Source organism: Monodelphis domestica, chromosome 8 (assembly GCF_027887165.1).
Source record: "Monodelphis domestica isolate mMonDom1 chromosome 8, mMonDom1.pri, whole genome shotgun sequence".
Taxonomy (NCBI): Eukaryota; Metazoa; Chordata; class Mammalia; order Didelphimorphia; family Didelphidae; genus Monodelphis; species Monodelphis domestica.
This window is the reverse complement of record NC_077234.1, coordinates 21,415,958-21,435,049: the sequence shown is the minus strand read 5'-3', so window position 1 is coordinate 21,435,049 and position 19,092 is coordinate 21,415,958. Positions and strand designations below refer to the sequence as shown.

Here is a 19,092-nt window from a genome sequence, read left to right as displayed (position 1 = left end):
CTGGCCTTCTGCCGATGCCATGGAGATGGAGATCCAATCAGTACCAAGAAAGGAGCCCCCAGAGGTGGAGAAGGGAGCGAGGACTGAGGGGGAATGGCAGGATTCTGGGAAGAGAGGCGGGAGCAGGCCTGTGAAAGGCTCTAGAAGCCACATGGGGGCTTCGTCTTCCCTGAGGCCGCTTCCTGAGAAGAGGGTGGCATGAGTGGGCCTGAGTTTTAGGAATGTAAACATGGCAGCTGGGTAGAATGAGAGACCATCATCCAGGTCAGAGGTGGTGAGGCTGACTGGAGAAAGGGACAGGCCAGACCTGGGCTGGCCACTGGGGAGGTGGAGATAAAAGTCAAACAGGAGCCCTCTGGCCTGATGGGGCCCCAGTGGAAGGCCCTGGGGAGCTCCAAGTGACTGGGTGAGCACGGCCTGCAAGGACTCATGGAGCAGCGCTGCATTTGCTGCTGGTCGCCAGGAGATGTCACCCTCTAACTCAGGGGCATCCTTAACTCCAGGGATGGAAAGTGTGCCTTCTTTCAAAGTGCCCGCAGGGGCTGAGCCCCATGCCTGGCACATAGTGGGTGCTATGGCATGTGAGCTATGATGATTATTTTACCAGTTTTTACCTAGTTTCTCTGAGGCACAAGGGATATGTATATAAATAGATTTTATTGAAATTCTTGTGTCACTACAGATGTTTGACATTATACCTGCCTGCGTTATTTGCTCTGACATATAAGAAAGTTACAATTGTTAAAGGAAATTAGAATAATTTATTAGACTAGCCTTGAAAGATATTTCTTTTTATGCCCCCTTTTTACCCTTAAATGTTTAACATTAATATTTCCAAAAGAGTTAGTCCTCCTAATACTTGGAGATAAGGGGAGGCCCGATAATTCATAAAAAGTCACTTAGCATCAGAGGAATTTGAAGAAAACCAGATTGACTTTAGCAGTCAACTCAGACATCTTTATTGTGTCCATTGTGTCTAATGAGGCTGAATCAGCAAATTGTCCCTCTGGGAACCATCAGGAAATATATATACATATATATATCTTTTTCCTCCCTTTGAGACTATATCAGTTGAAGACATTTAATTCAATTAAATACTATATTTTGTAAATTAATAATAATTAGGAGTTTGTGCATATGCGATTTTAGGAAAATGTTTAGCTAACTTGTTTTTATTTTTTAATGTGTAAAATTCAGGCCATTAAAAATAGACTGCTCAGTTTGTATAGTAGGACGAAATTTTGAAAAATGTTAGGGTTATATAACATTTGGGAAGCAAACATTACATGACAGAGGAAATTTGAATTGTAATGTACTTAAATTGTAAACTATAGCTTAATTCCCTGTTCTCGGGTTATGATGCATAAAAGTAACAAGAGGAAAAAATGTTATATACAATATTACTTCATTGGGTATTTGCTTCAAAATGGGAAGAACTTTATTTTCCTAATAATTAAACTGTGGCCCTAGAGTTCAATTGTAACACACGGAAATTTTAAGCACATGATCTAATTATGGAAGAAGAACAAATCATTAAATATATTTCTAAACTCTTTATGCCAGGCAAAATAAACTATAGCTGACACTTTTGAATGAATTATGCTAGAAAGCATCAAAATCAGAAAGCTGAAGCAAATTAAACGAGTGGTTTTCAGAATTGTTAGATTGTTTAATCTACTATTTCTCAAATTGGGGGTTTGAACTCCTTGAAGAGACTGATAGGGAAGATTAAGTTTCCAAAGCCTACTTGCCCTGGCCCCTAGGGGTCCTTTCAGTGGTTATTTGTAGAATTAATGCATGAAGGGAATTGAGTTGACTTCTCCATCCCATCTGGCACTGGTGACCATGCCATCATTCCACACTGACCCCCATGCTTGTTGCCCCTCTTCTCTCATTTCCAGGCCTCTTCATTGCTTGTCTCTTATTGCCAGAATGTTCTCCCTCCTCATCTTCTTATCCCCCTGTTCCCTGGCTTGCTTCATGACTCTGTTCAACCTCCCTTTTGGGGGATTAATTAATTTATTTAGAATATTTTTCCATGGTTACATGATTCATGATTTTTCCCTTTCCTCTTGCCTTCCCCCTCTCTGAGCTGGCAAGCAGTTACTGTAGGTCATCCATGATTCATTGTTCAAGCCTATTTCCATATTATTCCTATCTGCAGTAGAGTGATCTTTTAATGCCAAAATGCCAGTCCTATCCCCATTGAACAACGTGATCAATCCTATGTTTTTTTCCTGCATTTCTGCTCCCACAGTTCTTTCTCCTGAGTCCCTCGGGATTGTCCTGGGTCGTTGCATTGCTGCTGGTAGCAGAGTCAGTTACATTTGATCATGCTACAATGTATGATCAATGGCACAATGTTCTCCTGGTTCTGCTCCTTTCACTCTGCATCAATTCCTCGAGGTCTTTCCAGTTCACATGGAATTCCTCAAGTTTACTGTTCCTTTCAGCACAATAGTATTCTATCACCATCAGATGCCACAATTTATTCAGCCATTCCCCAATTGATTGATACCCCCTCACTTTCCAGTTTTTTGCCCCCACAAAGAGCACCGTTATAAATATTTTTGTACATGTATTTTTCCCTATTATATCTTTGAGGTACAAACCCAGCAGTGGCATGACTTTTCAAAGGGTAGGCAGACTTTTAAAGCCCTTTGGACATAATTCCATATTGCCTTCCAGAATGGTTGGACCAATTCATAACTCCACCATCAGTGTATTAGTGTCCCAATTTTGCCACATCCCCTCCAACATTTATCACTTTCCTTTGCTGCTATACTGGCCAGTCTGCTAGTTGTAAGGTGGTACCTCAATGTTGTTTTGATTTGCATTTCTCTAATTATGAGAGATTTAGAACACTTTTTCATGTGCTTATTGATAGTTTTGATTTCATTTGAAAACTGCTGATTTATGTCCCTTGCCCATTTATCAATTGGGGAATGGCTTAATTTTTTTGTATATTTGACTTAGCCCCTTATACATTTAAGAAATTAGACCTCTGTCAGAGAGTTTTGTTATATTTTTTCCCAATTTGTTGCTTCCCTTCTAATTTTGGTTGCATTGGTTTTGTTTGTTCAAAACCTTTTAAATTTAATATAATCAAAGCCATTCATTTTCCTTTCCCACAGCTCTGACAGGTATACTATTCTATGTTCACCTAATTTACTTATAATTTCCTTCTTTATATTTGTCATTTACCCATTCTGAATTTATCTTGGTATAGGGTGTAAGATGTTTATCTAAGCCTAGTCTCTTCCATGTTGTTTTCTAATTTTTCCAGCAGTTTTTGCCAAATAGTGGATTCTTGTCCCCAAAGCATGAATCTTTGGGTTTATTGTACACTAGTTTGCTGAGATCATTTACCCCAAGTCTATTTCACTGGTCCTCCCTTCTGTCTCTTAGCCAGTACCATATTGTTTCGATGACCACTGCTTTATAGTACAGTTCAGGGACATTGCATCTCTCGTTCTGCTCCTTTCGCTCTGCATAGAGTGATTTTTAATGGAATCAAACCCCACCTTCTGCAGGAAGCTCTTCTTGGTCTTCTCCCTCCCTGATCACCCTCCATGTTGATTCACTCTCTTTGATATATGGAGAGACTTGCATCTTTTGGCCCAGTTATGAAGTGGGTTTGAGAGATCCTTAGAATGAGGCTTAAGTCAGCTTCTGGCAGGAGCCTGCTCCCAGCAGCCTGTAGCTACCTAAGCTGGGGCCACCTAGGGGGTGCAAGGGCCTGATGGTGGCTCTGTGGTGCTGGTGAGTACCTTGAGGGCAGGGACCCATGTCTCACTTTTCCTGTGTCCCGAATCAGTGTCTGTTGACTTCCCTGTGCCTTTCTGATGCCATGTGGCTGCCTTATTCTTACTCTTTCCAAGGGTCTTAATGCCATCAAACCTTCCTCTTTCCATTCTTTTTCCTTCAGTATTCTCTGTCTCATTCACTCCCATGAAGTCAACCTTAACATCTAGGTAGACAGTTTTCAAATTCATCTCTTCAGACCCACATTTCAAACTGCCTTCCCAGTGACAGCTCAGACTGACTTTGTCCAAAACTGAATTTTTCTTCCATTTTAAATAGAACCTACTCTTTTCTGTTTACTCCTCTATTTCTGCCTCTGAAACCACCATTTCCCATGTTCAAAACCCTGGCTTCATTGTGGTTTCTTTCCTTCTCTCTTACCTCCTACATCAAATAAGTTTCTAAATCCCGTATTACTGTTACTTATTTAGAGTCTTTAAGTACTGGTAATTTTATCAGTGTGTTTGTATCATAACTCTCAGAACTTTATCAGTACTAGTCCCTAACATTGTCCTCTTCCTAGTTTGGGCAAAAGAGTTTGAGGAGTTGATGTGACTATTCTTCTGGTGATGAACCTCTCCAGACACAGCTAGTCTGGCCCTGTCAATGGCCAGTGAGCTCTTCGTGAGTTCTGGACCTGCATTGTGTTTGATAGCTGTCTCCTACCCTCCTTTCCCAGGAAAACAGACACCATGGCAGGTCCAGCAGAAGTTCAGACTGTGTCCTCCATATTTCTTGTAGCCATCCACTCTTTTGGATTCCTCTTTCTGCTGCCATATTGGAGGCCATCCTTGCCGCTCACCTGTCAGGGCCTGCTACTTCCCTCTCCTTCCTTCCAACCTATCTTGCCAGATGAATTTTTTTGATCAAACTCCCCCAGACTTCAGAATAGTTCCCTACTGCTGACTGCTTAGCTTGGAGTAGGATTTGGTGCCATACTCCCTTCTTAGCTTCACTGCAAACACAATGGCTCTGCAGATTCCATAGAGTCCTTCACTTTCCTGCCTTCTGTTCTAGTGTTTATATCAGTTGGTAAGCATTTATTAAGCCCCTACTGTGTGTCAGCTATGGTGCCAAGTGCTGGGAGTACAAAGGCCAGAGTCAGCCTCCTATCATCCCCAAGGGTCACTGCCTTCCAGAGGACTTGTCTCTCCCCAGTCTCCTCTCAGCGGCTGGTCCCTTTGCATTCATTGTATATTTGTTTAGGACCTTGTTGTATCCCCCTAGGAGACTGGCACCCCCAGTATGTGGCCCACAGCAGTAGCTGCTTTATACATTTTTGGTGATTAAATTCTGTTCAGTTGTGTTTCTGCTAGCCTTCCCTTTTGGACCACAGATGCCCTTAGCATGAGTTAGGCCTTACTTTGGCTAAAGAATTAGTGTGAATTAAAACAATATAGAGAAGCACAGCATTTTAAAATTAATATCAGTGGTTTTTTACTGTAGAAACTTTGTGTTCCTCCTCTTGGTATTATAATTTGTAATTAAAAGTAAGTTTCTTTCCAATTCTTTTTTTTTTTTAATTTTATAGTATTTTATTTGATCATTTCCATGCATTTTTCATTAAAGACAAAGATCATTTTCTTTTCCTCCCTCCCACCCCCCCCCCCCCGTGGCCGACGTGTGATTCCACTGGTATCATATGTGTTCTTGACTTGAACCCATTGCCATGTTGTTAGTATTTGCATCAGAGTGTTCGCTCCGAGTCTTTCCTCTGTCATGTCCCCTCAGCCATTGTAGTCAGGCAGTTGCTTTTCCTTGGTGTTTCTATTCCCTCAGTTTGTCCTCTGCTTTTGGATAGTGTTTTTTTCTCCTTGATCCCTGCAGATTGTGCAGGGACATTACACCGCCACTAATGGAGAAGTCCATTATATTCGATTATACCACAGTGTGTTTGTCTCTGTGTACAATGTTCTCCTGGTTCTGCTCCTCTTGCTCTGCATCACTTCCTGGAGGTTGTTCCAGTTCACATGGAAATCCTCCACTTTATTATTCCTTTGAGCACAATAGTATTCCATCACCAACATATACCACAGTTTGTTCAGCCATTCCCCAATTGATGGGCATCCCCTCATTTTCCAATTTTTGGCCACCACAAAGAGCGCAGCTATGAATATTTTTGTACAAGTCTTTTTGTCCATTATCTCTTTGGGGTACAAACCCAGCAGTGCTATGGCTGGATCAAAGGGTAGACATTCTTTTATCGCCCTTTGTGCATAGTTCCAAATTGCCCTCCAGAATGGCTGGATCAGTTCACAACTCCACCAGCAATGAATTAATGTCCCTACTTTGCCACATCCCCTCCAGCATTCATTACTTTCCATAACTGTCATGTTAGCCAATCTGCTAGGTGTGAGGTGATACCTCAGAGTTGTTTTGATTTGCATCTCTCTGATTATAAGAGATGTGGAACACTTCTTCATGTGCTTATTAATAGTTTTGATTTCTTTATCTGAAAACTGTCTATCCATGTCCCTTGCCCATTTATCAATTGGAGAATGGCTTGATTTTTTGTACAACTGATTTAGCTCTTTATAAATTTGAGTAATTAAACCTTTGTCAGAGGTTTTTATGAAGATTTTTTCCCAACTTGTTGTTTCCCTTCTGATTTTAGTTCTTTCCAATTCTTGAGCACTTGTACTGTTTTCTTTGTAGATTCTTTCATTTTAGTGCCTTGCAGACATGACGAAGGCCATTTCTTTAATAAAATGATGCCATGCTTGCCCTTAACTCCTAGAATTTCTGTTTTGTGTTCTCTAGTGGTCCTATGCTTTAGAGAAGCCGAATACTGGCAGCATATTCAATATTGCTTGGTCGATTGATGGCACTCAGATTGCTGGAGCTTGTGGAAATGGACAGGTGGTTTTTGCCCACGTGGTGGAGCAGCGTTGGGAGTGGAAGAACTTTGAAGTCACTTTGACCAAAAGGAGGACCATGCAGGTACGTGCTCAGAATCACGTGGAGCTGTTGACTGTTGGATTACTGAACTGCTCCAAGATGTTGGTCTTAACACTGAAAGCTTCAGAACTTGGGCCAAGGCAGTGAGCAGTGGGTGGCTCTGGAGGATAGGAAGATAGGCTCTGCAGGCACTGTGAAGGCACCTCATTGTTTTTTTTTTTTAAGAATTAGCAAAACTCCTATATGAAACGATTGGTGTAGTTCACAAAACAGACTGATTTCTACAAAACTGTGTCAATTAAATTTTTGTACAAGCAGTGACATTTTAAATGCCCTTTACCTGTAATTCTTTTAACAAAGTTTGGATGTCTACATGATTTATATGCTTGCTTACTCTGCTCATGTCTACCAGTCATGGCACTTTCACAATAAGAGTAGTTCTTCTTCCTTACAAGTTATTCATGTGAACAGATGATTAACCTGCCCCTGCTCTCCTCCCCTGGCCCCGATACGTATCCTTGGTGACCCTTGTCCCTTCACTGTGGAACCCTCACTATGGTGGGATAGGCTCAATGGGCAGACTCTGCCCCTCAGTGGCCTCCCTGGTCCAAAATTATTTATCTCCCTCCCTTTCCCTTCAGGACTCCCATTCCCTCCATGGAGCTGTTTCAGCTCGAGGTTAAGAGAAAGCATACAAATGAATTCAAACTAGGTTCCAAATGGCTGGTGGCTTTTGAACTTTCTAAATAGAATCTTTTAGTTTTATAAAAGGATGCTTGTTAATAAAAATCTCTAATTGGTGGAATTTCAGACAACATACCAAAATAGAGAGAAGAAACTGCGGTAGCATAAGGTAAGGTATTTCTGACCAAGAGAGCCGTTTGGAGACCGATTTGTCCAGCCTCGTATTATGCCCCAAGGTCTAGGTTTGCTACCTTCTTCCTTTCTCCCATCGATTCTCTACAGTTCTAAGGTGTATTGGCAGCTGATTCTGCACTGGGCAGTGGGGAGGGACTGAAGGGCAGGGGCTCTCAGCCTTAGGGAGTTTGGAAGTGCTCACATTTCCTCTTAAACTCTCACCTCAGGGCTTACAACTTAAGCAAGTAATGCCCAGATAAATCCAGATCCTGGGAGAATGCCTTCATGAACAGAGATTATTAGCTCCCTTTTATAAGCAGTTTTTTAAAACAATTAAAATATATGCCTATTGAAATTGTAAAGAACTTTTTTGTAGTTAAAAGTTCAGTGCCTTGCAATAATAGATTGCTTTAAAAGTGCTTGCTAAAACCAGTTGAATTGTTGATTAAAGATATTTGTAAACAACTACAATTTGATACTTTTATCATTAATTTTCAACTGTTACCAGTCATGACGGTTTTCATGAGGCTTCAGTAAATATAGCTCCAGCCCTCAGTCTTCCTTGCTTTGCTGAGGCCTGTATGCATCTCAGACTCGAAGCTATCTCTGACCCTGAACTACTTCTCTTTTATAGGCTTTTTACTTCAAGGGGTTTCCATCGTTTTTGTGTCCTAGACCTCTTGCGCAGTTAGTTTGGTGAAACCTATGGAACCCTTCTCAGAACAATATGTTTAAATGCATAAAATAAAATAAGTGGGATGGCAAAGGAAAACAGAAATTTGTGAAATTTAAAATGCATTTGTTCCCTGATCTAAATTCACAGACTACCAGAGATATGTCCCCGATTAAGAATTGCTTTACGAAAGCCTTAATGGCCCCAGTTTCTATCACTATCAGCTGGTACTTGACACTCTCAATCTAAGTGTCTGGCCCTCTTCCATCCCTTGGCACAAGGAAGAAACTGGCTTTTTGTTCTGTGTGATTTAGCCCAAGCCAGAAGAGAGACCCTTTGGTCAGGATGAATCCTTTTTATTGTCATTTTCCCATCAGTAACATTTTACTTTGAATGGAGAAGGACCTGTCTCTTCTATTGTGGATTTGGCTTCTAAGTGGTCACCAATTAATTTCATTCTCCCCCTTCCTTTAAACCTTTCTGCCTTTCTATTAAGGTAGAAGGGCAAGGGCCAGAAAAATGGGGTAAGAGACTTGCCCAGGGTCAAATAGGTAGGAAGTGTCTGAGGCCTGGCACTCTACCCACCATGCCACCGAGCTGCCCCTGATTCATTTCCTACCTCCTTGCTAATAACTCTAGCTCTCAAATCCTTTAAGTTTTAAAGGGTTAATAATTTTTTTTCAAGAAAAAATAACATTTACAAAACATTCAAGCAGGATTTGATGTGCTTTGTAAAAAGAGAGATAATATGGTTTCTCTATAATATAAGAATTCCCAGACCCTCTGTGTCATATCCTTTGATAATATCCCAAAGTATAATGTTGGCTTTTTCCCCTAAGAGTAGCACTACTTTGGGGATGCTTTTTCCCCTTGTGATCAGTCATGACTTCTAGCCGAGTCAGCCTGGGTAGTCTTTCAGGGTCCTATGTTTACATTGCTTGTTTTTTATTGCTCATTCCCTATTGGATTTCCTTGTGTTCTAAAAGGATGAATTTTCCAAATTATTGAAGTCATTTAAAGTTTTCCCCCATCTTCCATTCAATTATAAGTCCTTCTTAATTAAGTGTTCTTTGCACTCTCGATGTGTCCTATATGTTGTTTAAGAAAATTCATTATGCAGGTCTAGAGATGGGAGGTCCTGGGTTCAAATCTGGCCTCAGCCACTTCCTAGCTGTGTGACTCTGGGCAAGTCACTTAACCCCTATTGCCCAGCCCTTACCACTCTTCTGCCTTGGAACCAATACACAGTATTGATTCCAAGATGGAAGGTGAGGGTTTTATTTTTTAAAAATCATTCTGTTTTATTCATTTAGGTTCGTAATGTTCTTAATGATGCAGTGGACTTACTGGAATTCCGAGATCGGGTCATCAAGGCATCTTTGAACTATGGACACTTGGTTGTTTCAACATCTCTTCAATGTTATGTGTTCTCGTAAGCATCTTGGATTTCCTAATAATCTTAAGTGTTATTTCCAATTAACTTTATCTGAAACATAGTTAAGTCGCCAGTACTTTTTAAAGACATGTGATGTTACTATAATCATCTTAATACTTTTATAAATTGAAAAGAAAAAAAGAAGACTTGTCTTTTTCCTGAAGCTCAGGTACACAAGTAGCACACATACATCATCTCTTCTAAGAACCAAGAGAGAAGAACTCTGGCCACCTCAGCTTTGGCCTTTGCTGTCTAAAGATAGACATACATCTGGTGCCACACGTCCAAGGATGTGGCTTGAGTAACCTTGGCCCCCCGAGGCTGAGGAGAGGAAGAACAAGCTAGCAGAGCCTGAGAAGAAGATGATGATGGGGACATGATGCGAGCTTCATACTGGCCTCATCTGCCCAGGATTCACCTTTTCCCTCTCAAGGGGAAGAAGCAGAGCAGCCACAAAATTCGATTTTCCACAAGTCGGAGGACAGCACAGAGTCGAGGGGACACAAGGAGACCAAAGAGGAGCCCCAGACCAGCTCTTTCTCGAATGCAACTTGGGGCTGAGTTTTGTGACTCCAGACCTCCCGCTCGTCCTACCCTACGACTTCTTCCCAATAACCAATGCTGGAGTGCCTGCTGGACCTCGGGCTCTGGGGTGCAGAGATACACAGTGAGAGGCTTTAGAGCCTGGGGGCACAGCTGGACCACAGAGGAGGAAACCTAAGAATTGTACAAAATGAATGCCAAGCGATTCCGAAGGGAGGTGAAGAATAGATGCCCTCTGATCCAGAAAACCCACCATGGAGCTGAGTCTTGACAGGAATGAGAGCAGCCTTCGAAGGAATGTCCTGGTGGAGAAATAGCCACCAGCTCACCACACACAAGAGTTTAGTAATGAAAACTCACATTTTTATAGAGATGTCCAGTGAGGGTTACAAAGCACTTTACATATTCTTTCTTTTGATCCACACAGCCTTCCTGTGAAGTACTAGCATCCTCATTTTACACATGCCTGAGGTTAAGATAGTTGAAGTAACTTCCCTAGATCACACAGCTAGGAAATGTTTGAGGCAAGATTTGAACTCGGGTCTTAAAATAGTGACCTGGCCAAACTTATACTTTAGGAATATTGATTTAGTATTTCTATAGAAAATAGAATTCAGAGGGTTAAAATGTTCTCTCATTTAAAAAATGAAAATTGAAATTATATATTAAGTAAATGATTACATGAATTTAGAGTGGAAAAACATTTAATTTCCCCCATTTTGCTATATAATTTCTCTTAATAGCTATTTATCCCAAGGAAATTCCATATCCTGCTGACTCCCGAGACCAGCAATTGAGGTCAACATTGGGTACGATGTAATATATAGGAAAGAGCAATGGATTTGGAGTTAAAGACCTCAAGTATTGTCCTCCCTTTGCTATCCACTAGCTATGTGAACTTGGGCAAGATTCTTCACTTCTATGGGCTTCAGTTTCCTCAGTGAAAAATGAGAGATTAGACCCAATGACTCTTAACATCTCTTTCAGCTCCACGTTCAGGAGTCAGCGTCTGGCTCATAGTAGACACTTCTAAATGCGTGCTGACCCTGCAGCTGTATGACCATGCATGGGTTTGATCAGGGGAGTCAAATGCAAATAAAAATGGTGGCCACCAAGCCCTATGGAAGGATCCCAGTGGGACACATTGACATAGAAAATCACATGCTAATACTACCCACATTTTATTTCTGTTTATTTTGTTAAGTATTTCTCAATTAGATTTTAATCTGATTTGAGCTGCACTCAGGAGTGTTGGGGGCTGCAGTGCTCCTTGGGCCATATGGTTAAAATGTCTTGGTTAAATGCATTTGGAACTAGTTGAATGGTCTTGACCTGTAGAATGGTTATTAATGGTTCCATGAAAGCTGGGCAGGAGCTGCTCAGTTTAGCGCCCCCAGGATTTGTGTTCCACCCCACCCTCTTAAAGAGTTTTATCATTGATTTGCATAAAGACCTATTTAATAGTTTTTCAGTTGACACAAATCTGGGAGGGATGGCTTGATGATCATTTTGACAGGCTTGAACATTAAGTTAATTGAATATTAAATTTTGTGGGGTGTGTGTGTATGTGTATGTGTGTGTATATGCATATATACACATATATTTTTATAGGGATATACATGTATATATCATAAAATTTCATATTTATTTTTAGTAATATCTTATTATTAATAATATATTTCTTTTATATGTATATATAGTCAAGAAATCATTGGATCATAAATTTAGAGCTAGAAGGGACCACAGAATCTAACCTCTTCATTTTACAAATGAAGAAACTGAGGCATGAGATGTTAAATGGCTGTCTAGGGTCTCCTAGCTCAGGAACTCATAGAAGTACTTGGAGTAGAGTTCCAATCTCGGCTTCCTATCTCCAGGCCCAGGGTTCTATGTCCTCTCCATTCTGAGTTATATGAGAGGTGCTGTTATTGGAATGAAAGGCATTGCCTCCAGACTGCCTCTCAGTGCTTCCTGAGTCTGAGATATCCTTTGATTCACATCCTGATTCTCTGCACCTTAACTGAGATAGATAAATGGAGTAAGAAGGACTATTGTTTCTTTATTAAACTACAGTGAAACTTTATGCAGGGATTGATTTTTCAGGTTGTATGTAAAAATGCTGTCCTGCTACTTTTATGGTTGTTATAATTTTGTTGCTAGTTAGAAGTAAAAGTAACAGAAACATTAAGTGCTTATTAGTAGTTTTTATAAACATAAAAGAAAGTACCTTAAAAAGTGATAGCTATTAGGTGAATTTTTGAAATACTGGTTTCACTTATCAGTATAAGTATTTTCTCCATATTGTGCCATTCTCTTTGGTCAGATTGCCTGTGTCTAGAACTGGCAGGTTTTAAAATCTTTGTTCATGAATTTCAAATCACTTAAATTTTATGTACTAATAACTTAAATAATTTTACAGAGCCTACTTATGTTTAAAACATAGTTGTTTTCCAAATTGAGCATGAAATGCTCAGACTATCCATTTAAAAATAACTTGTAGACTTAGGTTCCAATTGTTTCTTATTTCCTAGAATGTGTTCTTTTGAATAGAGGATGGTTATCATCACCAAAGGATTTTTAGTTAGTATACAGTGCAAAATGGTGCTGGACAAAGTAGATTAAATGAGCAAAGTCATTACTCTTTTTTTTAACATTATTTTATTTTGTCATTTCCGAGCATTATTCATTGGAGACAAAGATCATTTTCTCCCTCCCCCCCACCTATCCCATAGCCGACTCGCGATTCCAGTGTTCTTGATTCAAACCCATTTCCATGTTGTTGGTATTTGCACCAGAGTGTTCATTTAGAGTCTCTCCTCAAGAAAGAGCTGGAAGCGTCTAATAGAAGGGCAGACAAAGCTGAAAAGCAAAACCAGTTCCTACCGAACAGAATTAAGAAACTGGAAGACAGTGAGCTTGCAAAACAGCAAGAATCAATAAAGCAAAGCCAAAAAATTAATGAATTAGAAGAAAACATAAAATATCTCACTGAAAAGGTCACAGACCTTGAAAACAGAGGAAGAAGAGACAACATGAGAATTATTGGTGTGCCCGAAAAACCAGAGATAAATAGAGTCTCTCCTCAGTCATATCCCCTCAACCCCTGTAGTCTAGCAGTTGGTTTTCCTAGGTGTTTTTACTTCCACAGTTTGTCCTCTGCTTGTGGATAGTGTTTTTTCTCCTAGATCCCTGCAGATTGTTCAGGGACATTGCATTGACCCTAATGGAGAAGTCCATTACATTCGATTGTACCACAGTGTGTCAGTCTCTGTGTACAATGTTTTCCTGGTTCTGCTCCTCTCACTCTGTATCACTTCCTGGAGGTTGTTCCAGTCTCCATGGAATTCCTCTACTTTATTATTCCTTTTAGCACAATAGTATTCCATCACCAACATATAGCACAATTTGTTCAGCCATTCCCCAATTGAAGGGCACCCATATTTTCCAATTTTTGGCCACCACAAAGAGTGCTGCTATGAATATTCTTGTACAAGTCTTTTTCCTTATTATCTCTTTGGGGTACAAGCCCAGCAGTGCTATTGCTGGATCATAGGGCAGACAGTCTTTTATCGCCCTTTGGGCATAGTTCCAAATTGCCCTCCAGAATGGTTGGATCAGTTCACAACCCCACCAGCAGTGGATTAGTGTCCATACTTTGCCACATCCCCTCCAGCATTCATTACTTTCCTTTGCTGTCATGTTAGCCAATCTGCTAGGTGTGAGGTGATACCTCAGAGTTGTTTTGATTTGCATCTCTCTGATTATAAGAGATGTAGAGCACTTTTTCATGTGCTTATTAATAGTTTTTATTTCTTTGGCTGAGAACTGCCTGTTCATGTCCCTTGCCCATTTGTCAATTGGAGAATGGCTTGATTTTTTGTACAATTGATTTAGCTCTTTGTAAATTTGAGTAATTAAAACTTTGTCTGAGGTTTTTATGAGGATTTTTTCCCAATTTGTTGCTTTCCTTCTGATTTTGGTTACATTGGTTTTGTTTGTACAAAAACTTTTTAATTTGATGTAGTCCAAATTATTTATTTTGCATTTTGTGACTCTTTCTAAGTCTTGCTTGGTTTTAAAATCTTTCCCTTCCCAAAGGTCTGACATGTATACTATTCTGTGTTCACCTAATTTTCTTACAGTTTCCTTCTTTATGTTCAAGTCATTCACCCATTTTGAATTTATTTTGGTGTAGGGTGTGAGGTGTTGATCTAAACCTAATCTTTCCCACACTGTCTTCCAATTTTCCCAGCAGTTTTTATAAAATAGTGGATTTTTGTCCCCAAAGCCTGGGGTCTTTGGGTTTGTTATATACTGTCTTGCTGAGGTCACTTACCCCGAGTCTATTCCACTGGTCCTCCTTTCTGTCTCTTAGCCTGTACCAAATTGTTTTGATGACCGCTGCTTTATAATATAGTTTGAGATCTGGGACTGCAAGGCCCCCTTCCTTTGTATTTTTTTTTCATTATTTCCTTGGATATCCTTGATCCTTTGTTCTTCCAAATGAACTTTGTTATGGTTTTTTTCTAAATCAGTAAAAAATTTTTTTGGAAGTTCAATGGGTATGGCACTAAATAGATAAATAAGTTTGGGTAGGATGGTCATTTTTATTATATCAAAATCATTACTCTTAAGACATTTTACTATGGGGTTTTTGAGGATATTGAGGCCCATTTAAAAACTGAAATTCCAATGTGTAACAAAAAGCACTGTAATTTTAAATTGTACTCTCAAAATACTCTATTACTTCAACATGCCAGAAAAAGTTTTACAAAATAGGAACATTTAGAAAACATCCAATTGAATCATTTGATTATTAGTTAACTATTTTATATTTTTGAAATGTTAACTAACATTTTATTTCTCTTTTAGTACAAAGAACTGGAATACACCACTTATATTTGACCTGAAAGAAGGAACTGTTAGCCTAATTCTGCAGGCTGAAAGGTAGTTTACTTGTTTTCAGATTTGGGTTATAATATGCATGTTCTCAGCATTCTTCTTAGACAATGTGGTTCTTTGATGCTAGGAAAAACAACATAGTTTTAAGAGTCCTAATTAAATTTCACAGGCTGCTTTTTTCATATTTTTCCTTATAGAGTGGGGTAGTTTTCCTAGCTGAATGTGTTTTTAAAAGGGAAGAAAATTAACTTGGAGCTATCTGTCTTTGCTTTTGACCTCTCACATTAAAAAAGAGAGTGATTTCATTTATTTAGCTGCTTATTTTGGTAAAAGCTTAAAGTAATATACCACAAAACAGAAAATACACAGAATAAGCAATCGTATTTTATTTTAAACTTTATATTGTATATTTTCACTCTATTTGCTTTTTTTTTAACATCCCAATTCAGGATTTGTTTAAGCTTGGAAATACGAAGAAAAAAAATACTTTTCTTCAGAGAAAAGTTTTCCCAATCAAGAAAATATGCTTTCTATGTCATTGTATACTATGACTTCTAATTAAGTGGAACTCCCAGAGTCCTATCTAATGTGAATCCATTGTTGCTCTTAAACAATCCATAGATGTTTTTTGGAGTCAGAGGCCATGGCCTAGCCACCCTCTTTTCACTTGAGGGGGTCAGCCACCTTGGGCTCCTGGAAAAAGGCCTCTCGGGGCCATTGACTCCTGGAATTCTTCACATACCGGGGTACAGATGTCCCTCCTCCACATGGGAAGCACCAGGCTAAGATGAAAGACTTATGAGGCACTTCTAGAGGTGCTGGAGTGTATTCTCACTGTAGGGAACTAGTTAGCAAAGGCATGGAGATGGAAATGAGGATGGGTTCAGGACTAGGGGGGTGATGGGGCTTCAGAGAAGTTCCTCATATGGGAGCAGACTAGTGTGAGGAATGGGCCCCCCGGATTGTTGAATGAGCTACCTGCGCTATATCTGACAGAATTAGAATAAAGAAATGTCTTTACCTGACATGGAGATGATGAGAAATTCAGTTCAAGTGAACAAACCTTAATGACAAAAGCAAAAATGAAACATTTTCTCCTCAAAGAATCTGTATTCATCCATTGGATAGAACTTGTATGTACTTGTGGACTTTGGTAGTAGTCAGTTAAATAGTCTCTACAACAGGCTATATTGTAACACGGTTAGACTTTTGAACAGAAATTGGTTTCCCTTTTGTGGGATGGCACAGCAAGTGCCTCAAACCCCAGAGGACGACAGGACCTGGTCAGGGATATCTAGAATCGTTCCAGAGATGAACAGTTTATACAGGAAACACTAACGGATGGACAGGGCCTTTGGTTCAGATCGTGACCTTGAATTGGCAGTCAATCCCGCAACCTTTTGGGCCCAGCTCGCTGTTTCAGTACTGGGAGGTGAGAGCCACTTGTGTTTACAGACAGCAGCCTTGCACAGCCCTGGGGATATGCTATATCCCCTAAGGCCCCCAATAGGGGGGATCTTTCCCATTGTCTTCATTGCTCAGGACACAGCACAGCAATTACTAGGTATGTAATAAATGCTTGTGATTTGGAGCATAGACTCTAGAGAAGGGAATAGACAGGAAACTAGTGAAGGGGTGCGAACTTCGAGATGGTGTGAGCAAGTTCTGTCTGAGTGGCGGTGATGTGCGGGGCAGAATGTAATAAAAAGGATAATCTGTGGAAGTATTTCAGGTTGTGGTAAATGGATATACTCTGGCTGACTAGAGAGCTGCTAAGGGGAACCTTCAGGATGCCTATTTGTTATGGAGATAGAAGGATGCTGCTAGAGGGGGTACTCTCTGGGCTGCCTATTGATCCCTATTAATGCCTAATAAATCAAACTATTTCCTACTATTCTTCCTTCCTCACTCCTTCCCTTTTCCACCCTCTCCCTCCTGCCTCCCTTCCCCTCCCCCCTGTTAATCAGTCACCTTTCTATATAACTCAAAGGCAAACTGAGAGGTTTAGAGAAGACATTCTTGTTCTCTTTCTCAGGTAAGGAGGTTTATTGGGAAAGATAGGACAGGATGGAAATTGATGTGAGAGGGATAAGGGTATCCCTAATCTCTAAGGAGAATTAGGAGGGTTTTGGAAATGTCAGTCTAGTCACAACTGTGACTCAGAGACAGCCAGAGAGATTGGAGGACAAGTATTTTTCTTCTTTTCTTTTTTCTTTAGTCAGATAATCTCTGCTTGAGTACTCAAGTCCAGACTCTGTCAAAAGTCACAAAGGCCTCTCTCTCTGCCTAAGTCAGGAAAAGCCAGTCTCTCTTGGTCAGTAACTCCCAGAGAAGCAGTTTCTTAGTTCATCTCCCCTGGCTAGCTCCAACTGCCTCTCCTGGGAACATTCCATTCTGGAATCTTCACCTTGATTTGCAGACCAGGTCCCCAACTTTGTTTCTTGCATGCTTGTCTTATCTTGTAAGTCCTCTCTTTTTTCATGCCTCTTCCACAAGGCCAGAGGGAGGTCATCCTTGTGTAAGGAGGTTATTGCAGCAACCAGGAAGGAAAGAAAAGTTAGGGTTAGCAGGAGAATGAGATTAGGTTGTAGAAATCAAAGGAGCAGAGAATATCCAGAAGGAAAGAGCAGTAAGTCAAGTGCTATTGAGGATGATACTGTAAGAGAAGACATCAGAGCCAGGGCCATGGGAAAAAGGACACAGAATTAAGAGGGCTTAGTGAATTGCCATTGCAAACCCCAGCCACTCCTCATTTCAAAGCAGCAAAAGAGTTCCAAATGGTATAAAAGAACAACGTCCCAAGAGAAGTTTGCAAAATTAATTTGTCCATTTTTGTATTTGCAGGCATTTTCTTCTTGTGGATGGAGGAGGTATCTACTTGTACTCTTATGAAGGAAGATTCATTTCCTCGCCAAAATTTCCAGGAATGAGAACAGATATTCTGAATGCCCAGACAGTGTCTTTAAGTAATGATACTATAGCAATAAAAGACAAAGCTGATGAGAAAAGTATGTATATTTTCATAGTTTGCTCACGTTCAAGTAACTTTCATGCAAATGTGTTGTTAGCATTGAAGAATTATGTCTTGTATTCCAAGAACCTCTGCTTCCATCTGTGTGTACCCACATAGATTATAGACACTTTATAGCGTAGTGAGTGTTGGTTGAGTATGAGTTGCTTTGTCCACCCTTTTTAAATTTAGCTCTGCTGGACCTTGGACGACAGGCCTGCAGATCTTCCTCATACCTATGCTCAAAGCCTTTCCTGCTTCGTAGAATCTACATTGGATTGTTCCCCCAAAATATCCTCAAGTTCCTACTTGAGTCAAAGGCTGATACTTTTCCTCATTTTGGCTTAAAGAAATTAATCTTCAAATTTAAATGTTTATATTCCAAATCTTTAACTAAAATTGAGTTGGATTAGAACAAAGATTATAAATTACTGTTCCATTGCCAGCCTTGGTATGGTGGTAACCAAACACTGAAGAAGGCTCTTCTAGCACTCAAAGTGCTGGTAAATCCCTTCAGATTGGAAAGAGAAGTGTAGACCTGGCAATGGATGGTAGTAACTCTCCCAGAGACAGTCAATCCTATTTGCTCTTGAATGGATTGGTACTTAAATATACAAATGGCTTTTATATTGGTTAAATACCTAGGGAGTTTGAAGTTTAGTAAAACGATTTTATAAAGGGCTTTGCCATAGCAGAGAGTTGGTTCATTGTAGACTAACTTGTGTCTCATGTACTTAGTACAGGACTGTTAGTATAGCAGAGAAAGTGTTTCACAGGAATGTTCATCTGGTTAGCCAAACTGGTATTAGAAAAGGGTTCTCCAGGGAGCAACCGGGTAGCTCTGTAGATTGAGAGCCAGGCCTAGAGACAGGAGGTCCTGGATTCAAATCTGGCCTCAGACACTTCCCAGCTATGTGACCCTGGGCAAGTCACTTCACCCCCATTGCCTAGCCCTTACTGCTCTTCTGC

The 19,092-nt window shown here is 40.2% G+C and overlaps 1 protein-coding gene across 3 annotated transcripts in view; it reads left to right on the top strand.

The window, feature by feature from the left end:
* The window catches only part of IFT80 (intraflagellar transport 80), a 99,600-nt gene that overhangs the window by 56,327 nt on the left and 24,181 nt on the right, over nt 1–19,092 (top strand). For all 3 annotated transcript variants that reach the window (XM_056807387.1, XM_056807385.1, XM_056807386.1), the window contains 4 exons: nt 6,565–6,744; nt 9,547–9,665; nt 15,084–15,158; nt 17,958–18,121. In XM_056807387.1, coding sequence (XP_056663365.1) covers nt 6,565–6,744; nt 9,547–9,665; nt 15,084–15,158; nt 17,958–18,121 — 538 coding nt within the window. The remainder of the gene's footprint in view (nt 1–6,564; nt 6,745–9,546; nt 9,666–15,083; nt 15,159–17,957; nt 18,122–19,092) is intronic.